The following is a 20,543-nucleotide window of genomic DNA, read 5'->3' as shown; positions in this document are numbered from 1 at the left end:
GAGAAAAGTAAATTATAACAAAAGTTGTAAACAAAAGCAAATATTAAGATAAAAACTGGAAGAGGGAGTACAATACTGTAAATCACAATTTACACAAGAGAGCATTTTAGTTGTATGAAAAGGTATTCTTATGGAACCCTTTTACCTAAATATGGTATTGCAATAGGCCAGTGGTTCCCAAACTTGGTCCTTAAGGTCCAGGCTTTAAGGATATCCATGACTGAGCACAGATAGATAAAGCCGATTGACCAAAATTACAAATTCATACCCTGCTGAACTAGCGCCAAATTCAAGGGAAACATTTCCGGGAATTCAACCCTGCTAGATAGCAGGGTTGCTCCCATGACCAGCCCGGGATACAGGCCGGTGTGAAAGGTACTTACCCGGCATCCCAGTGACGTCCAGGCAGCGGGCTTGGAGTTTGGGGTCCAGAATGCGGGGATCCGGCAGCAATGGCTGGGTGATTGTAGCCCTATTTGCCAGCAAATAGCACTATAATTGCCCAGATGCCGCAGTCTGGACCCCAGACCCCGCCACCTGCTGCCCAGAGCCTGCAACCCGCTGCCCCCCTCACACCAGAAAATACCAGGACTAGGCTGGTGGGAAAGGGGCCGTCCCTGCATTTTCTGGTATGAAAGGGGTATTATTCACCAGTCCCCAGGCATGGTTTTCCTTTAAACCTAGACTATTAAGGTCATACGTGCATACACTCCTGAAAGTGCCAGGAGACTCCTAATTTTTCCGGGCAGTCTCCCACACCAATGGAAGAAATTTTCCACATCCTGAAAACTTCCTAGTGAAGCCGGCAGGATAAGGAGATTTTACTATGGCTAAGGTGCCTTGAGGGCAGAGATTTGGAACCTCTGCATCAGGCCATGAACATTTTTGTGTGTTGATTTCTGGTGCGCTTACCTGTCCATTGCTAGTCACAGTAGCATTGTCAAAGAGAAAATAAGCCCCAAAGAAAAATACAACTGCATCAAATATTCCCAGAAACGTCCAGTAAATAAACAGCCGCCAACGCAGTAATGCATTCTTAGCAATATCCCTGTGTAAAGGGGAGAAGTTAAAAATCTACAATAAGACTGCGTTTACATAATGGTCATAATAATATAATGTCTCAATAATGGCTACTTAATGTGTAATTGAACAATGATTTAAATCAGGCATGTCCAACTATACACCTCCCAGCATAACTTGCCACAGTTTTGCTATTGCTATTGCATGCTGGGATGTGTAGTTGCACAACAGCTGGAGGGCCGCAGGTTGGTCATGCCTGTCGTAGTGCATCATATGTATTTTTCTGATATACATGATTAAACAATTTTCATTACAGATAGCTTATCTATGTTGACATAAGTGTATAATAATTTTATGTTGGATTCAATGATGTTATTGTACATCAGAAAGGACTGATCTGAATGGTGCTTCAATAAAAGTTTTGGGCCCAATTGAGAACTGATCTCTGCTGTGCGAATATCATATCGGCCGATTATCAACACATGGGCCGCAATGCAAGTGCACGATGCTTGCTAGCAAATAAATCCTGTTACTTTTTTCTTTTGATAGCCGTTAGCAAGGTGACAGGAAACCAGCATCTGGGGTTGGCAACCTCCAACTGGCCAATAAACGGGAGTGCCAAGAAAAACGCAGGCAAGTTAAGGATAACGCACCCTGCCCAAGCATGCAACAGCAGATTATGATTTTACAGTCAACTGGGTCAGGGTTATATATACTATCATCCACAGGACCAGTGGTGGTTTTTACCTATGGGCTGCAGGACTACAGCCCCTCCATCCCCCCCAGGTAAAATCCGCCACTGTCTCTGCCTAGAGTGAAGCCAGATGCAGTCTGTGAAGCTCTGGCTTCAATGTGACTGGCAGTGACTTCCTATTGGAAGTCCGACCTGCCAGTCACTCAAGGTAGTCCCATATGGAGGTGTTCCCTCCCTCCGGGATGCCTCTCTGTACGCAAATGCGCAGCAGCCCCAAAAAAGGGGTTCTGCACATGCACAGTACCGCGGACCATACTGCGCATGCACCGGACCCGGGAACCTGATTAAGCCTATGGGGGCTGCTGCAAAGGCAGCCCATGGAGGCTTGGACCAGCGCATGCACAGTATGTATGATGTTACTGTGCAGAGGACCAGCTGCCAGGGAGCACGGCAGCGGCATCGGAGGGTGGGGGCCCGCATTGCAGCAGCCCCCAACTCCAAAACGGTAAGAGCCACCACTGTACAGGACACAATTAATAGTTATTCTACAAACCAGGACTCCAGTTAACCATGAAAGTCATCTCAGACTATATTTCTTTAGGTCTTAAATGCTGCAGAGTGCAAGTTTTCTGGCTTGAAGTCGTTATTTTTAGAGACAGATAGTTTTGTATTCTATTTATGTATACAATACCTGTATAGTAATGGATCTCTTTTCAGCACATCCATGCTGACATGTTGCTCAATGAGACTGTACAATAGGATAGGCAGTGACGTAAAGCTGATGTTGTACAATGTTAGGTATGCAGTGTCATATAAAGGCTGTAAAACAATTAACAAGGATACATATTACATACATAGTTTCAATGCAGAAATAAAATACACTTGTAAAGTAGGATGGTGAGATTTTGTACAAAGGAAAATATACTGTTTTCAAATGTTTTGTGTAGAATAGGACAAATACTATGCTAATGCTATATAACAACAACAACAACATTTTTAAACGTATGCAATAAAGCTCTGCATTAGGAGGTGATGCTGCTGACCTGTTGTGAAAATCCACAGAAGAACTGGTATAAAAACTGAGGGAAAATAAAGCAGACGTTCTGAAAGAGAAAGACAAAGGATTCCAGTAAGAAGACTTGCTACAGGTGGTACTGTACAGTATGTTATTTGTAAACCACTGTCCTCACCTTATAAAAAAAGTATTGGACAAGCTCTGCTATTCTAACATAATAAAAATGACCATGAACAAGGAGCATCTTCTTTAAATGCTTAAATTTAGGAATTGCATAGTCGCTGTTCCTGGCGGCCTGTCTTCCTTCCTTCCCAATGATACCTGAAACACAAAATGAGTAAACTCATTAGGAAACTTGAGGTGAGATTTAATAGGATGAGAGGTTTAGAAAGGGGGAGATTTGGTAAGAAATTTCCAGTTTTTTTAAAAGCGCCAATCATTTACACTGCAAAACCAGTTTGATTTTGAATTGTAAATGATTGCCGCTTTAAAAATACTGGAGATTTCTTAACAAATTTCTCACTTTCTGATTCTCTCACCCTATTAAATTTCCCCCTCATATTGCTCTTTCTACAGCTGGTAATTGTAGACAATGCTTTCATAGCTCATAACTTTCCTTCTGCTTTACCATATGTGTGAGAAAACAGTTTGTCTTAAGGTTTACAGTATAAAGTTTTTTGCTTAGAAACTAAAAAAAATAAATAAACTTTACAATTGGACATTCAGTGTTCCTGCACCTCATCTAAATTACCCATCATAATCCAGAACATACAGCAGCGTTTTTCAACCACTGTGCCTAGAACTATTCTCAGGTGTGCCCCCAGAGCTTGAGATGTCTACATCAATTTACAGCCACCACCAGTTCAACTGTTATTCACTGGTCTATTCCTGCTCCAGTCCTGTCTCTGTATCCTGGGCATATGAGACCCCGCTTTCAGATGTCAGAGGGGCCAGAAGATCTGGCTGTTGGCCCCTCTTCCTCTTGTCATTCGCTAATTACCATTGGTTGGTGGTGGCTCCCTCTCTGACCTCGATGTGTCCTGGTTACTTAAGAAGCAGGCGACGAAGACTACACAGGACATGAATTGGATTTAAAGATGATGAGTCACAGGTGAAGAGCTGCTCCAGTTTCCCACTGTTCTATTGTCCTCACTAGCTCCCTAGGAGAACATACTGGCAGCTAGGAGGTGACTCTCAGGGGGAAATTTACTAAGCTAAATTCGTATAAAAAAAATTGTATTTTTATAGTAAAATACGATTTTTTTATGCATATACGTAATATTCTGGACTACTACAGGAGTCAAGAGGACCAGATCTACACCGGAGGAGCCCTGTAACTATAGTTGAGTTCCTTCCACAGGTCCCCCTATGGATTTCTTCAAGACCAGACCACCGATGGACGGACGGAGGGCGACCTATCTACAGGCTCAACATAGGTAAGTATCAGTATGTAGGGGCTCTGTGTGAAATAAAGCTTTATTTTTCTTATGTGTCAATTTAACTATTGGTTTTGATGCTGAACTAAGAGTCCCAGCAAGCCGATTAATGGGCCGCATGCTAGGACTTGTGGTTCTCCAAGTCCCAGTATGCATTCCAGGCTTGCTGGGACTCATCGTTCCACAGCAAAATCCAATGTTTTTTTCTAGTTTTTACACTTGAACCACCCCGGTATCCACAGCCCAGGGGTACCGGGGTCAGCACCAGGCTTCAGCCTGGGCAGTTAGGTTCTGGAGGGGGGGACCCCTTCATTGGGGGGGTCCCGACTCCCCCAGGACCCCTGCCCAGGCTGACTGGTCAGTAGGGATGAATGCTTTGGCCGGGGGGACTTGTATAAAAAGTCTGTTGGGGCATTACCCTGCTGGCTGGTTATGCCTGGGCCCGGTTTTCAAAATACGGGGGACCCCTACTCGTTTTGTCCCCCCGTATTTTGGGAACCAGGACCAGCCCTGGGGCCTGGTGCTGGTTGTAAATAATCAGTAAAACCCTACTCAAATTGTTTCCTGATTTTTTACAACCAGGACCGGCTCTTCAAGCCTGGTGCTGGTTACGGACGTGGGGGGGACCCCACGCCATTTTTAAAAAACAATTAATTTTTTTTACACACTGCAGCCTGCATGGATCTGACTGATTTGTGCAGGCTGCCTATACGAAATCATATTAGCAACCATATATATGGCCGCTAATACGAATGAATACGCCATCGGAAAATACAAAGTATTTATATGACTGCTTTGTAAATTCCCCTCCGGAATACGAATTTGCATACGGCCATAACAGCCGTATTCATTCGTATTAAGAATACGAAACATCGTATTCTTATAAAATTACCCCCTCAGTGTTCACATGAGGACAATTTTAACTCTAACCCTTGGGACACTACACACTGTAAATAATTGGCATTTGCATAAGGTCTCTTCTGTGCTCTGCAAGCAAATGAGCCTGGCACAGACTGTACGGTTTCCATCAATGTGTTTCCTTTTTGTGTTCTATGGGTAGCATATGGATTTGTTTTTTTTTCCTGTGGGGTCTGATGCTGTGCCTTGGCAACCTTAAAGTCTTGTTTGGTGTGCTGTGACTTTAAAAAGGAATACAATCACTGACATACAGCAGCTCAAATGAAAATCAGAACTGTGGAATCCTCCACATTCATTAATTTCATGTGAAACTCCACACGTTAGAAACTCTTGACATGGGTCATAGGGTCGACATAGCCTCTAGTGGTCGACATAACGACTGTTGTCCTAAGTTGACACATGAAATAGTACAACATGAAAAAGGCTGACGTGAGTTTCTCATTTTTTAAATTTTTTCTGTAGACTTAAGTATAATTGTACCCCTGCGCTCGCCGAGCTTCGGGCACGGTGTCTCACTATGCTCAGCACACTATTATATTCTCACTCTATGCCCACTTGGATAGTAAAACATAAAAAACAGCTATTTTTAGAACTAAATTAAAAAAAACCTCTTGTTGACCTTTTTCATGTTGACCTTTTTCATGTCAACCTACAATTGTGTTGACCTAAGTATTGAGTCGACCTATTTTATGTATTGACCTAATGACTGTTGACCTAATGCTTGTAGACTTAAGGTGCCCATACAGGGTGTGAAGATCACATCCGTTATGGGCTGGATCGCATCACATCGTAACACATGCTTTTTGCATGCGATTTGAGTGCGATGCGATCTGCGGGCAGTACAAAAAGTATGTGCAGCGCATACTTTTTGTACTGTGCGATGTGATGCCCACGGAAGCGCGCATCGCCCCGTGTATGGGCACCTTTAGAGACCGCATCCCGTTGAGATCAAGCCCTCCTCTCTTGCATGTGGTGGCCCTGCAGCAGACCAGCGACATTATGTAATATATCCTATTACCTGGGATTGCTTTTCACATTTAATAGACTCTATCTGGGCTATCTATTGAGCACTGATAAGCGGCACATGCCGTGGCTTACCTTGGATTGGTTTTACCTGCCCCAGATAGGCAAAGCAAAATCCCTGAAAGCATCCCCATTTACAGCTACAATAGCCGGGCTGTGGCCTTGCAAAAACACACAGATTTCACTGAACCCATCTGCTTTTGCAGCCATCGGATAGCCCGATACAAAACAATGGTGAAACATCCAGTGGTGTAACTTGAAATGTTGTGCCCCTCAGCCAATAAAGTCTCTGGCGCCCCCCTCAAGCAATTCCATGCATGTTGCCAGTGACAGGGGGCGAGAGAGGGTGAGGTGACTGGAGAGAGGGGGAGGGGCAAGCTGATTGGGCGAGAGAGGGTGAGTTGATGGGGATCAAGATGACAGGGGCGAGCTGACAGGTAGAAGAGGAGAGGGTGGGGAGAGGAGGCAGTCTCATTCAGTGTTTTATGTGACCAGCAAACATTCCAAATTGTTATTCAGTTCCCGGGCTGATAGGTCATTTCCTGAAAGGCATACAAAAATAAACCTCCGGCGCTGGAGTGAAATCACTTCCAACAATTGATCGATCGCACAACCAATGCTGCTACTGGTAGTCAGATGGTAAAATGGTAGGAAACCTGTGGCAACGGTCGATAACAGTGCAAAAAACTAGAGCAATCAGTATAAATCAACAATATGTATAGTTTGAATAAGCAGGGTTTTTTGAATCTGCTAAAATTTATGATCAAAGTGGTATTAAAAATGTACGGATGTTGGACATCCAAAACACAAAAGGCACATACAATCATGTAGAAAAAAAATTGCAAATACATTTATAAATTCAGTAAAATATAAAAATCAATAATCATTGGTAAAAAAAAAAAATAATATGTGGGCTACTCAGGTTAATATTTCAATCACAATGGATTGAATTTCTACTGAATAACTTGTACAATCCACTTCTGAGGCATATAGTCAAAATGTTTTATGGCTCTGAAGAAACTGATTAGATCAGTGAAATGCATCGGTTTATGCTTACTTGCTATTGAGCAACTCCTCACATTTCCACCAGTTGGACACCTTCGGTAGAACTTTTTTGTTTTTACAAATACTTTCAAGGTAAGTTGCAGATAATTTATCGGGATGTGGTCAGTATAGCAGTGGACAGGATACTGGCAGTCAGTCACAATACTGACACCAGCATCCCAACTTCCACCAAAAGACTTGCACCGGAATGCAGACATCGATGACAGCACGTATGGTATGTATGTGGGCCACATTAGCGGTGGGCCCAGAAAGGCGCCATAGGGGAGGGTGCTAGGAATAGTCATTACTGGGGAGGATTAGGCACCAGCAGGGAGGGAGGGCTTAGGGGAAAGGTAAGTATTCTTACCTGAATCCTGTTGGGACTCCCTACTTAAGGATGCCTGTGTAGGTATTCTAACTGCCAGCATCCCCACCCCCGGATATCCGCACATATACCAGTTCTTGTTGCACTATGAAAACATGCTTCCCCACAGACAACTCCAATACATTTTTCGTTATAGTTTGCTCCAGCAGAAAGTAAACCAATTTTCAAAAGGTATTTTTATATGTATTTTTCTACATAATGATATGTGCTTTTTGGGTTTTGGATCGCTTACGTCCTTACATTTCTAATAACATTTTTGTCATACATTTCAGTAGCTTTTAATACATTATGTATTAATACTTTACACATAATTGGTTTATACTGATTACATTGGTATGGCGTGTATCGAGCGCTGTCCACAACTGCTCGATACGCATCTCTGTCGGCTAGGATAATGATCAACAGTACCGCAAGGAGAACTTATTTGCAGTGTAAGGGGACCATCTAATGGGGTTAACTTAGACATGGTGGATGTCCTCAGAACTTCATTTTACTCCTTGTGAATTGTGGACTTGTAAATCATAAATGTTTTGACTGCAAGTATTCTAAGGGGTCAATTTACTAAATCTTGTAAAAATGAAAATAGGTTGCTCATAGCAATCAGATTCTGTCGATACTGCGAATGAGAAAGTCTTTAGGGATGCAGGGTGTGTAGCGTGGGTCCCTCTGAACTACGTACCCTGCAGTTATTATACTGTAGATCAGTGGTAGCCAACTCCAGTCCTCGACACACACATTACACATGCGCAGGTTTTATTACTATTATTATATGTACATTTGTTATACATAGATACATGAGTAGTGATATCTATCTATCTATAGATATCTCATATGTACAATATTTACAAATATACATATATACAGGAATGTGCAACGCCGTCCTCCTCACACTACCGACCAGCAGTAGATCTGCAGCCTGATGACAATAAAGGCCACAAAAACGAACAGCACATAAAAGTCATTAGGGTCAATGGGGGGGGGGGGCGCTATGCTGGTGGAGATGTTATGCAAGGGAAGAAGGGGGGGGAGTTGATGCCACTTCACCAGGCAGGGGTGGGGAAGCGGCCAGGGCTTTACCGGCCCACCGGGAAATGGCCCGGTTTCCCGGTGGCCCAATCCGCCCCTGCACCGCTCCCTGGGCGAATTCTGCCTCCATCTCTACTGCCACTGAGCTCCGCAGCGGCCTCCTCAGGCTCCTCCTCTTCAGCAATGGGGGAGAGGATAGGTGTAAACCTATAAGCCTTAAGGCGTCGGCTTCTTCTGCAGCTAAACACTGGTCGGCTCAAATGGACATCAGCAACATATTCTGCCTCCTCATAATCCAATGAATCCCGGGTACTCGCAGGTAAATACCTGTCACAACATGGAACTGTGGAACTTAAGCCTCTTCCATGTTTTCACTTGAGAGGAATGGCTCATAGGGTCAACTGCATGAAGGTCGACATGCATTAGGTCAACCACTAAAGGTTGGAAGGTCGACACAAGCAAGTTTTGCCTAGGGTGTTGATAACCCTTACACCGTCCCTGCTTGTACCCCTGTGACCCACTGCCTTTCCTTCATCCGTTCACTGTAACCCACAGCTCCCCATCACCCTCTCCATCCCAATGTCTGCTGCTGTCACCTTCTGCTTCCCCATGCCTTTTATACGGTCTTCCTCTATATCTCAACCTCTCTCGGCAATACGCTGTCATCCTCTGCCTCTCCTTGTCACCCAGTCCCCCCCCCCCCCCCCGATTTCTACGGTCAACCTCTGCATCCCACTGCCTCTCCCTGTCACCCACTGGTTTCCCCTGTCCTTCATACAGTCCTGCTTTCCACTGTCATCCTCTGCTGTATATTGTGAAATAGGGTTGAATTACAGGAGATTGGCACAAATGATCTTTTTGTACATGGGCCAACTACTCACAAGTTCCGCCACTGGAAATTATGTATTTTGCATGTGAAGCCCTAGTCTCTATCAATGTGTAATGTGCTTTCTGTAAGTTTGGGTGGAATCTGAGGCTTCTGATGATTGGGCAAGCAATACATCAACAAGAAGATGAGGTTTGTGTATCCCAGGGGTCCTCAACCTATTTTGTTCTGGGACCCCATCAGACAATAAAAAGATTGACAGGACCCCAGCAAGTTACTGCGTAGGCCATCACATCACATGTGTAGTCAGCAGGCAGCACATACAGCGCAGCATTGTGGAGGCACAAAATGATGGGAGGAGTCTAATATACCATAACCCATCACATGTGTAGTCAGCAGGCAGCACATACATGGCAGCATTGTGGAGGCACAAAATGATGGGAGGAGTCTGAATAATCTGCTGAATGGTCTGTTATTTTAGACTCATTGATTTACTGACTGAGATTAGAAAAGTAATCAGCCTGATGGTCGGCAACATAGAGTCGTGACCCCATGCTGAGAAGGTCGGGACCCACAGTTTGAGAACCGCTGGTGTATCCTATACACTAAGTTGTACTATTACCTAAAGCAGATATGCCCAATAGTACAACTTCACAATAGTGTCATTTTTCTGTATTTTTATTCTCCAATCTCGCTCCTTATTCCATTTTGGCCTGTCTTTTTCAAATCATTGTCAAGATGTTTGATGGAATGTGTATTAATGAGCACACAAATTTACATAGCATCACAAAACTATTTTATGTGTGTGTGTGTGTGTGTAAACAGATCTACAAATCTTGACATAGACATCTTTACATACCTATGCCAACATGTGCTTCTAGAATCATGCTGACATCATTTGCACCATCTCCAATGGCCAGTGTAATTGGCCGTTCTCTCGATGTCTTTATCAATTTGACAATCTTCAACGACAAAAAAAAAAAAAATTAAAATCCAGAATAAATTAAACATTTGTCATCCAGGGTCAAGGATTATCCATCATTAATTCAGCGGTGTCCTTTAAAACCTTCCTAACTTCCTTCTTTTTTTTTTAAAGCAAATCAACATCTTCAGTGCATTTACTGATGATACTTTGTTGCTGATCTATTTCTCCTGAAAGGCAGCAGCCTGTGAGGACAAGTCCTGACAACCAATGACAGGCTGCCAGCAAGATCATGCATTATTATAAGGTGCAGTAGGAGTGCATGCATGGAAGTTTTTACAAGCATCTTAGAAAATCTTAAACCCAGACATCAGGTAAATAACCTTTTGGAACCTGACTGTACATTAGATAGACCACCCAGAAGAGAACCGGAATAAAACCTAACGGTTTTATTGTCAAATTTAAAACATTAATATGTATTATGAGATTTAAACAGTTTTTGACTATTTTTACTGTAATTATATACTTTGATTATGAAATGTATCCTATACCATATACCTGACACTATACTTACCCCCTTTATTATCATGCTAAAGATAGGGTTGAAATACTATAGCTGATATGTGTAATAGTAATACCAAGGTGCCCTATTAATGCGCAGGTGACCCAGGGCCGGCTCTACAATTAGGCAGCTGCCTAGGGTACCGGGTTCCCGGGGAAGGGGGGGGGGGGGCACCACCAAGTCTGCCTTTCAAAAAATCAACTACATCTGAGGATCCTTGTTGTAATTAATTCAGATGGAAGCTGTGGAACTACTAAGGCCTCACTTTTATACTTTCCCCTGAGGCATACTTCCCCTCCTGGGGGCCAGCGGCGTAACTATAGCACCGCAGCCCCCGCCACCGCGGGGGGGGAGGGCGCTGTGCATGTGGGGGCACCGGGAGCTGCGGTGCTATAGTTACACCCCCCAATCCCCCGCAGACTTACCTATCTCGCTGGTCCCGGCGGCTCCGTTCTTCTGCTGAGGACCACCACAAAATGGCCGCCCCCATATAGCACACAGTTCTCTGAAATTGTCTGCTGTATGGGGGCGGCCATTTTGTGGTGGTCCTCAGCAGAAGAAGAACGGAGCCGCCAGGACCAGCGCTATAGGTAAGGCTGCAGGGGATTGGGGGGGGGGGGGGTTTGCATGGGGGGGGGGGGGGGGGGTTTGCATGGGCGGCGGGGCATTGGGGGTGCTTGGCGGGGCGGCGGGGGGGGGGCGCCCAAAACTTAGTTACGCCACTGCTGGGGGCGTCCAGGGAAAGCAGGGGCCATGACCACCTTCCCAGGGAGCTGGGAGGACCACCAGATTTTTGGGGGTCTTCATTCCAATATGTTAGGCAAGTATGCCTTAAGGCAGGCATGTCCAAACTATGGCCCTCTAGATGTTGTGAAACTACAAGTCCCATCATGCCTTGCCACAGTTTTGCTATTAGGGAATGCTAAAACTTTGGCTAAGCAATCTGGGATGTGTAGTTTCACAACAGCTGGAGAGCCACAGATTAGACATGCCTGCCTTAAGGGGTTACAAAGTTGGTATTGTGGCAGTATAGAAGGGGGGGGGGGGGGGATACGGTCATTTGGTCTACAGTATGTTGGTCGACAAACATTGGCTCGGCATCATTAGGTCGATGTGGGGATAAGTTGACAGGTCATTAGGTCGACACAAGCATTAGGTCGACAGTGTCTAGGTCGACAGTCAAAAGGTCAACATGGGGTTTTTCATTGTTTTTTGAGCCGACAGGCAGTATTTCATGCCCTATCATCCACTAGGGCAGTGGTTCCCAAACTTTTTTGAATCACGCCACCCTAGAGCATTAAAATGTTTTCAAGGCACCCATAGGCCAAATGCTTCTTATAGAGAAATTCAGAAAAAAAATATTAAATGAAGTGCATTGTGTTTATATGTCACAGTTATCTGGTGAGGGACAGGATTGCTTCTGCTTGTCCACATATATTATGATTGGCAGCCACCAGCACTGGTTTTGCCTGGTACATTGACCATAAATAATATGAATTGATCTTGATCCACCAACCCAAGGCACCCCTGCAAGTGTCCTGAGGCACCCCAGGGAGCCTAGGCACACAGTTTGGGAACCACTGCACTAGGGCATGGTGGGAGAATAAAATAGTATGGCAAGAGCAGCGAGACACCGTGCCCAAAGCATGGCGAGTGAAGCGAGTGGATGCGGTGCACTTCAAACTGTGCCCATGTCGACATTCGGGTAAAAAAAAACAACAGTGAAAAACCCCATGTTGACCTTTTGACTGTTGACCTTTTGACTGTTGACCTAATGCCATGTCGACCTAGTGGTGTCAACCTAATGCTTGTCGACCAACATACTGTAGACCAAACAATCCCAACCCGGGGGGGGGGGGAGTACGTTGATATTTTGCCTAGGGTGCTGAGAAGCCTTACACCGGCTCTGAGGTGACCATGCATGGCATTCTGAGGTGGAACAAATACCTGTGCTTTTTGCAAAGGGGCCATGCGACAGCACAACACTGCACTGCAGTTTCTGCAGATCTCCAGGAAAACCTCTCTGTAGTTTGTAGAGCTGCCGTCTTCTCTGGGTTTCATTATTAATGAAAGTGCGGCTCCATCAATAATTAACCCATAATCTCCGAAATCTGTTGAAAACCTACACCGTGTAGAAGAAAAACAAATTAAATAGTATCATTTGGATGTGACAATGTCTACTCCGAGCAATTTACCTAATGAAAACAAGACCTGTGCATCTATTGACAATGAGAAAGGTGATCTGTCTACAGTATTTATACAATTAAAAAAACACACAGATTTCAAAATAACCTGATGAAACAGAGGACTGAAATTTTTTTAGATTTAGTTGTGAAAACATTTTTTTTTTTTTGTATTTTAATGTACTTGTGCTATCTGCATTAGATTTGCACTATATAGTCATTACTGCCCTGTCTATCTGGATTTCGAGTTGTGCTATCATGGGAGCGCGCATCGGGATCGCAAGGTAAAAAACCTGTGCGATCTGCATGCGATTTTGACGGTACTGGTTACCTAGAACGGCGCCCGTCGCGGGCATCGCATGTACATCACATGCCATTATAATGGCATGCGATGCGACCGATGCCCGCGATTTCACATAGAAATTAATGGTAAAAGGTCAATCGCATCGCTCGCATCGCATGCGGCCAAAAAAAGCATGCGATGCGACCAACGCGATTACCGAGATTTACATAGGGAACAATGTTAAATGGCCCAATTGACCCGATTTTACATAGGGAACAATGTTAAATGGCCCACAGACCCCAAATAGCCACCCTGAAGTGTGAAATGGCCTCCCAATTGTTAACGCCACCCCACGATCAACGTCAACCCGAAGCGTGGCAGTGCAAATAGAAGAAACTAAGTTCTGTGAAATTTCAGCCTTAATGGGACATGTGAAACCGTAGATTTTAGTTAATAATTCACTACTGTCCTGCAATTTATGTCCCAAACTCTAGCCCACCATAGGCTGAGACTTTGTCACGGCATATAATCGTTGTATTCCTGCCTTTCTGTGTAACCTTGTCCATAATATTACTCGCAAGGATGTCATCTGCCGCCTTGTACTTTTGCTATGGTCACAAAGCCTTGGGCAGCCATTAGTAAGTCTTGGATACACGTGGGGTTACTATGGGTTGTATGGTAAGTAAGCTCTCCTTGACGACATCCTGTTGGGATTACTTCAGTAACTGAAACTGTTCCTCCCTTACCATTTAGTTCACTATGGTCATAGCCTTACATGAATAATATTGCTATAGCAAATGCCGTGCTTCTCACCCTCTCCCTCGGATACACACAGAGGAGGCAGGTGCTTCAAGATCGTAGATTCTAATATTAGGCATCTTCTCAAACTGTAGAATCCTATGCCCTCTAATATTCTGTCATGGGCTAAAACTAACTCTGCATTGATCAATTTCCCACCTTACCAGGCTTTTGCGCCTGTCTAACATACATAGGCTTTCCTTTATCGAATTTCCCGAGACTCATTTAGGGATGATTCAGGTTGGCTTGTAAAGAGCCAAATTCAGTCTTGGGACCTACTGTATGTTGTGGTTCTGCGCATGCATATCAGCAAAAATACGAATGTGCAGACCCACAGTGCGAACGCCTTTGGCAAGTATCACACTCACCAAGGCGTTGGCACACATTGGTGCGGACTGGGGGTGGGCAGGGGGCTGGAGCAATGGGACGCCCAGTCTTTCCTGGGCAATCCCACAAAAACAGTGGGTGCACTCAGAAAAATGCTGGGCGTCCCCATGTGAACACAGGAGTGCCAAAGTCTGCTTGGGGTGGGCGGCTGGTGTCACAGGACATCAGCCGCCCACCCTGTCTTCGTCCAGGTGCCCGTAAATAAAGGTCAGCCTGTCACTACAGTATGTATAAGTTTAGCTAAATACCTTCATGCCAACATGGCATACTGCTGCAGAGCAGTGAAACAGGGCATGTTGGACATCTTTAGTATAAACACTCACACATTTATTTCTTACACATCCAGCTCAGTAGCACACAAGCTATTATACATCAATAAACAGTAGTGAGGGCTGCACCTGCAGTGCACATGATTTTGTCCATCTAAGAAGGATTTTGTCAGAAAGAGTGAACTAAAATAAGGCCCCATGAGACAGCAACCACCTTGTAGATCTTTACATACAGAATAAGACATAATGGAGAAACAAGTCTGCGTAGCTCCCATAATGTTTCAGAAACTCCTAAGCCCACCCCAGGCTCCTGTGGAACTAGCCACTGGAGCCTGGGGGTGGGCTTAGAAGAAGTGTGTGAAGATTTAGGGGGTCGATCCTATTAGACCCGAAGTGTGCGGATAATTCGCGAGTTGCGAAACATCACAAAACCGGGCGCACTTTACAGCGGGCTAAATTAATTGAAAAGCACTTGCACCTCCATAGAGGTGCGAGCAATTTTCAGAGAATTCAGCCTTGCGAAGGGTGCGAGTTAGGCTCAATTCGGGTGCAGTTTTCAGCGTTAAAACAGCACCTGAGCGGCAACTCGCACCCTTCAGGTGTAATAGGATCGACCCCTTAAACTGTATTAATTCACGGGCGCCACACCACTCCAGATACATTCAGCACATCCGACCCCCGGGGAACCATCCACCATATATATTACATACATGCTTAACATGTCACACGTGTTATGTGCTCGCCACTATCCTGCTCATCATCCTGCTCTGCCCTCACTGTGTGTTCTGTGCTCTCCACTATTCCGCTCTGCTCACACGGTGTTCTGTGCTCTCCACTATCCTGTTTATCATCTTGCTCTGCCCTCACTGTGTGTTCTGTGCTCTCCACTATCCTGCTCATCATCCTGCTCTGCCCTCACTATGTGTTCTGTGCTCTCCACTAACCTGCTCATCATCCTGCTCTGCCCTCACTGTGTGTTCTGTGCTCTCCACTATCCTGCTCATCATCCTGCTCTGCCCTAACACTGCGTTCTGTGCTCTCCACTATCCTGCTCATCATCCTGCTTTGCCCTCACTGTGTGTTCTGTGCTCTCCACTAACCTGCTCATCATCCTGCTCTGCTCACACTGTGTTCTGTGCTCTCCACTAACCTGCTCACCATCCTGCTCTGCCCTCACTGTGTGTTCTGTGCTCTCCACTAACCTGCTCATCATCCTGCTCTGCCCTCACTGTGTGTTCTGTGCTCTCCACTAACCTGCTCTGCCCTCACTGTGTGTTCTGCGCTCTCCACTATCCTGCTCATCATCCTGCTCTGCTCACACTGTGTTCTGTGCTCTCCACTAACCTGCTCATCATCCTGCTCTGCCCTCACTGTGTGTTCTGTGCTCTCCACTAACCTGCTCATCAACCTGCTCTGCCCTCACTGTGTGTTCTGTGCTCTCCACTAACCTGCTCATCATCCTGCTCTGCCCTCGCTGTGTGTTCTGTGCTCTCCACTATCCTGCTCATCATCCTGCTCTGCTCACACTGTATGTTCTATGCTCTCCACTATTCTGATCATCATCCTTCTCTGCCATCACTGTGTGTTATGTGCTCTCCACTATCCTGCTCATCATCCTGCTCTGCCCTCACTGTGTGTTATGTGCTCTCCACTAACCTGCTCATCATCCTGCTCTGCTCACACTGTTCTGTGCTCTCCACTATCCTGCTCATCATCCTGCTCTGCTCACACTGTTCTGTGCTCTTCACTATCTTGCCCTCACTGTGTGTTCTGTGCTCTCCACTAACCTGCTCATCATCCTGCTCTGCCCTCGCTGTGTGTTCTGTACTCTCCACTATCCTGCTCATCATCCTGCTCTGCTCACAATGTATGTTCTATGCTCTCCACTATTCTGATCATCATCCTTCTCTGCCATCACTGTGTGTTATGTGCTCTCCACTATCCTGCTCATCATCCTGCTCTGCCCTCACTGTGTGTTCTGTGCTCTCCACTAACCTGCTCATCATCCTGCTCTGCTCACACTGTTCTGTGCTCTCCACTATCCTGCTCATCATCCTGCTCTGCTCACACTGTTCTGTGCTCTTCACTATCTTGCCCTCACTGTGTGTTCTGTGCTCTCCACTAACCTGCTCATCATCCTGCTCTGCCCTCACTGTGTGTTCTGTGCTCTCCACTAACCTGCTCATCATCCTGCTCTGCCCTCACTGTGTGTTCTGTGCTCTCCACTATCCTGCTCATCATCCTGCTCTGCCCTCACTGTGTGTTCTGTGCTCTCCACTATCCTGCTCATCATCCTGCTCTGCCCTCACTGTGTGTTCTGTGCTCCCCACTAACCTGCTCATCATCCTTCTCTGCTGCCTCACATAGGCCCAGATGCACTAAGCTTCAAAAAGTGATAAATATGGAGAGTGATAAACATCCAACCAATCAGCTCTTACCTGTCATGTCACACACTGTGTTTGAGAAATGAAAGGTAGGAGCTGATTGGTTGTTGATTACGCTCTATTTTATCACTTTTGATGTTTAGTGCATCTGGCCCACAGTCTCTCCTATCCTGCTCAGATCACACTGTGTGTTCTATGCTCTTCACTAAAATCTGAGATTCTGCAAGAGGAGCTACCCTGGAATTTGGGTCTCGCCAGACCCTGCTCTGCCTCCGTCCACAGTTGCCTGGTGTCACTGTATATGGCTATAAGTGAACCACTGGGCCCAGTACTACAGTACTGGCAGTGCCCTTCTGATGGTGGTCATGATACTTGTGATACTTCAATAAACCAATACCACTGGTTAAGCAATTGTGCTGTTCAGATAATAGAATAGAATAATAATTTATTGTCACTACAACATTAAAAAATGTAAAGTGAAATTCACAAGGAAGAAAAGAAGAGAAGAAGGAAATACTCATATTCAACATTCATATATCACAACTCAAACACAAAATAACAGATAGAAAAAAACTGTTCCGCAACCGGCTAGTGCGGCAACTCAAGCACCTGTAACGTTTCCCAGAGGGCAACAGGGAGAAAAGAGAATAGCAGGGATGACTAGGGTCTAGAATTAATTTTTTAGCCTTCGCTTTCCCCCTTCTTAAAAAAATGTCTGCCATCCTAGGCAAAGGTTGGCCAATGACCTTTTCAGCAGCCCTAACTATCCTATCTAGGGATCTACGATCAGAGCACTTTGAATTTCCATACCATACCGCAATTGCATAAGTCAACAGACTCCCGATTACGCAGCAGTAAAAATTCATAAGCATACGCCTAGATAGGCAAGCTGCCCGTAATCTTCGCAGACTGTTGTAATCCTATAGTATATATCTGTGTGTTGAACAGCAACACCTGTACATATCATCCACAACATTTTCAACAATTAACTTATTTTACTTATTCATCGTTGATCAAAACATAAACTTGAAAAGTTCCCATATACCTATACAGTATATAATATGGGTACTTGTGTATTATAGCGGCGACTATCGCATCGCATACCATAAGGCATGCGATGGTATGCGATGCGACGCGATATCGCGCGATATTGTACAATGTCATACAATTTTAAAATTGTATGACATTGTTTATGGCATACAATGCCATACAATGAGATGCGATTAAAAATTGCATAAGCACCCTAATGGGTGCTTACAATGTGAAATGCACCCCCATGCCACCCCCCCCCCACTATAAACGTGAACCCGAAGCGTGGCGAGTGCAGCGAGCACGCTAAGGGGTGGCGGTACGCGTCCTCCGACCTTTTCATACCCCCATTATCCACGTCGGCGTGGAGTTGAGAATAGAAAGTGTGGCGAGCGCAGCGAGCCACCGAGCCCGAAGCGTGGCGAGCACTTCGCGTCCCCTCGCGGGCTTCACAGGTATCCGCGTCCCCTCGCGGGGCTCGCCACTCTTCGGGCTCAGTGGCTCGCTGCGCTCGCCACACTTTCTATTCTCAACTCCACGCCGACGGGGATAGTGGGGGTATGAAAAGGTCGGAGGACGTGTACCGCCACCACTCGCGGGCTCGCTGCGCTCGCCACGCTTCGGGTTCACGTTTATAGTGGGGGGGTGGCGTGGGGGTGCATTTAACATTGTAAGCACCCATTTGGGTGCTGATACAATGTTTCATCGCATAGGGGGCAAAAATCGCATCGCATGCCACCGGGTGCATGGCATGCGATGCGATAAAAACATTGTGCGATGTACATCGGGGGCGCCGCTATAATACACAAGTACCATAATATGTATTCCATATAGCTTTTCTCAAAATGCCATAATAAAACCAAACCAATGCTACAATGTTCTCAAAAAGCACTAACACTTTTAAGGGTAGGATGTTGATCAGATCAGACCAGAAAAGTGTTTGAAATCAGTAAGACATATTATTGTTTTGCCACGAGACATGACTTCAGTATTGTCCCCCTTCCTGTACAGCAAGCATTGTATTAAAGCTGAATGTTATATAACTTGAGCCATTTGTTCAACATACCCTGAGAAATTGTCTCTGGTTAAGCTCTCGCTGTGCCGCAGAACTGTTTTGCTTAACTCAAACAACACGTCATGTAAACTCTGCTCCTCTATTTTCTTTGTTGTGAGCTCCAGCAGTTGGGTGCTTCTCCTGAACAGTTTGCAGGCATAGCAGGTGGCAGAAGCGGTCTCCATTTTGTCTCCTGTGAGTACCCACACTTTAATACCAGCCTTTTGTAAAGCTTCAATTGTGTCTGCCGCTTTTTCCTGGAGTCTGCATTAAGAACAAAAAAAGAAAATGAGCATGAAGTAAATAAATTCCTAAATTACAAACATGTTGCAGAAAAAGCTCCACACACAGACAACATAAACTATACGTTATTTATTTACTTAACCCTTTGATTGCCAAGTGAATTTATCAAAATTGGTGTGAAAATGGCCAAGCACACATTAATGTTTACTTTAAATAGTAAATTTTTTTTTTTTTTTTTTTACACATTTTTAATTTAAATTTATATAGGCATTTTTAGCCAATATTTTGCGCATCTCTCAAAGATGTTGGCACTCAAAGGGTTAAAAAAACAAAAGGCTAAACCAGCAGTTTGACCTCTCATCTTCCAAATCACCTGTGAATACATTTGCCAAAAAATTGCCTTGATTTGTGGCAAAATTCCCATCCTCAGGAGGGTTCAGGAGGGCTGCAGCATTCGCTGCCAGCCATTCCTGTCACCCTATTCAATGCAGCAGGGGCTCGCTGCCCCTGCTGGCGAATTTTAACCCGGGGGACAGAGGCAGGCAGGGAGATGTAAGCCTCCCTGCCTGCCCCAGAATTTGTGGGGAGGGCTCCCGGGGACACAGGCAGCAGAGGCTGCCCCCCACGGGAATGCTGGCACGGGACAGGGGTAGGGAGCCGCTTCTCTGGTCCTGCATGGAACAAGCCAGGACCAGAGTGAAGTGAATATATGAATATCTAATGAGTGGCTCCCGCCCCCCTGCTGCCAAATGTTTTTTTTTAGAAATAAAATAAAAATGAAATACATATTTATGTGCTTCAAGCACATGAATAAAAATAGCATGCACCTTCACCGAAAAAAACATCAGATTTTTTTGACACAAAAAAAAAAACTTTATTTTAAAAGATCACTTTCCAGTTCACCTTAAAAAGATGTCAAATGCAAAACGGTGAATCATGGCAAAAATCAGGGAGAAAGCAGTTCTCCATCCTAGCATTGAATACACCCTCTGCAAATCCCAGTGAAAACCCCATTGAAATACACCAGCGAATTGCAGCGAGA

At 45.1% G+C, this 20,543-nt stretch overlaps 1 protein-coding gene across 1 annotated transcript in view; it reads right to left on the bottom strand.

The window, feature by feature from the left end:
* ATP11A (ATPase phospholipid transporting 11A) overlaps positions 1-20,543 on the bottom strand; it is a 177,036-nt gene that overhangs the window by 25,375 nt on the left and 131,118 nt on the right. Inside the window, exons 18-24 of the mRNA XM_083170799.1 lie at positions 19,271-19,522; positions 12,819-12,993; positions 10,247-10,349; positions 2,905-3,050; positions 2,758-2,817; positions 2,406-2,533; positions 913-1,048 (exon numbers count right to left, since the gene is read on the bottom strand). Of these exons, the coding sequence (XP_083026925.1) occupies positions 913-1,048; positions 2,406-2,533; positions 2,758-2,817; positions 2,905-3,050; positions 10,247-10,349; positions 12,819-12,993; positions 19,271-19,522 (1,000 nt within the window). The remainder of the gene's footprint in view (positions 1-912; positions 1,049-2,405; positions 2,534-2,757; positions 2,818-2,904; positions 3,051-10,246; positions 10,350-12,818; positions 12,994-19,270; positions 19,523-20,543) is intronic.

This window comes from Crinia signifera, chromosome 2 (assembly GCF_055691185.1).
Source record: "Crinia signifera chromosome 2, ASM5569118v1, whole genome shotgun sequence".
Lineage (NCBI taxonomy): Eukaryota > Metazoa > Chordata > Amphibia > Anura > Myobatrachidae > Crinia > Crinia signifera.
The sequence above is the reverse complement of the archived record's forward strand: the minus strand, read 5'-3'. Positions and strand labels throughout refer to the sequence as shown.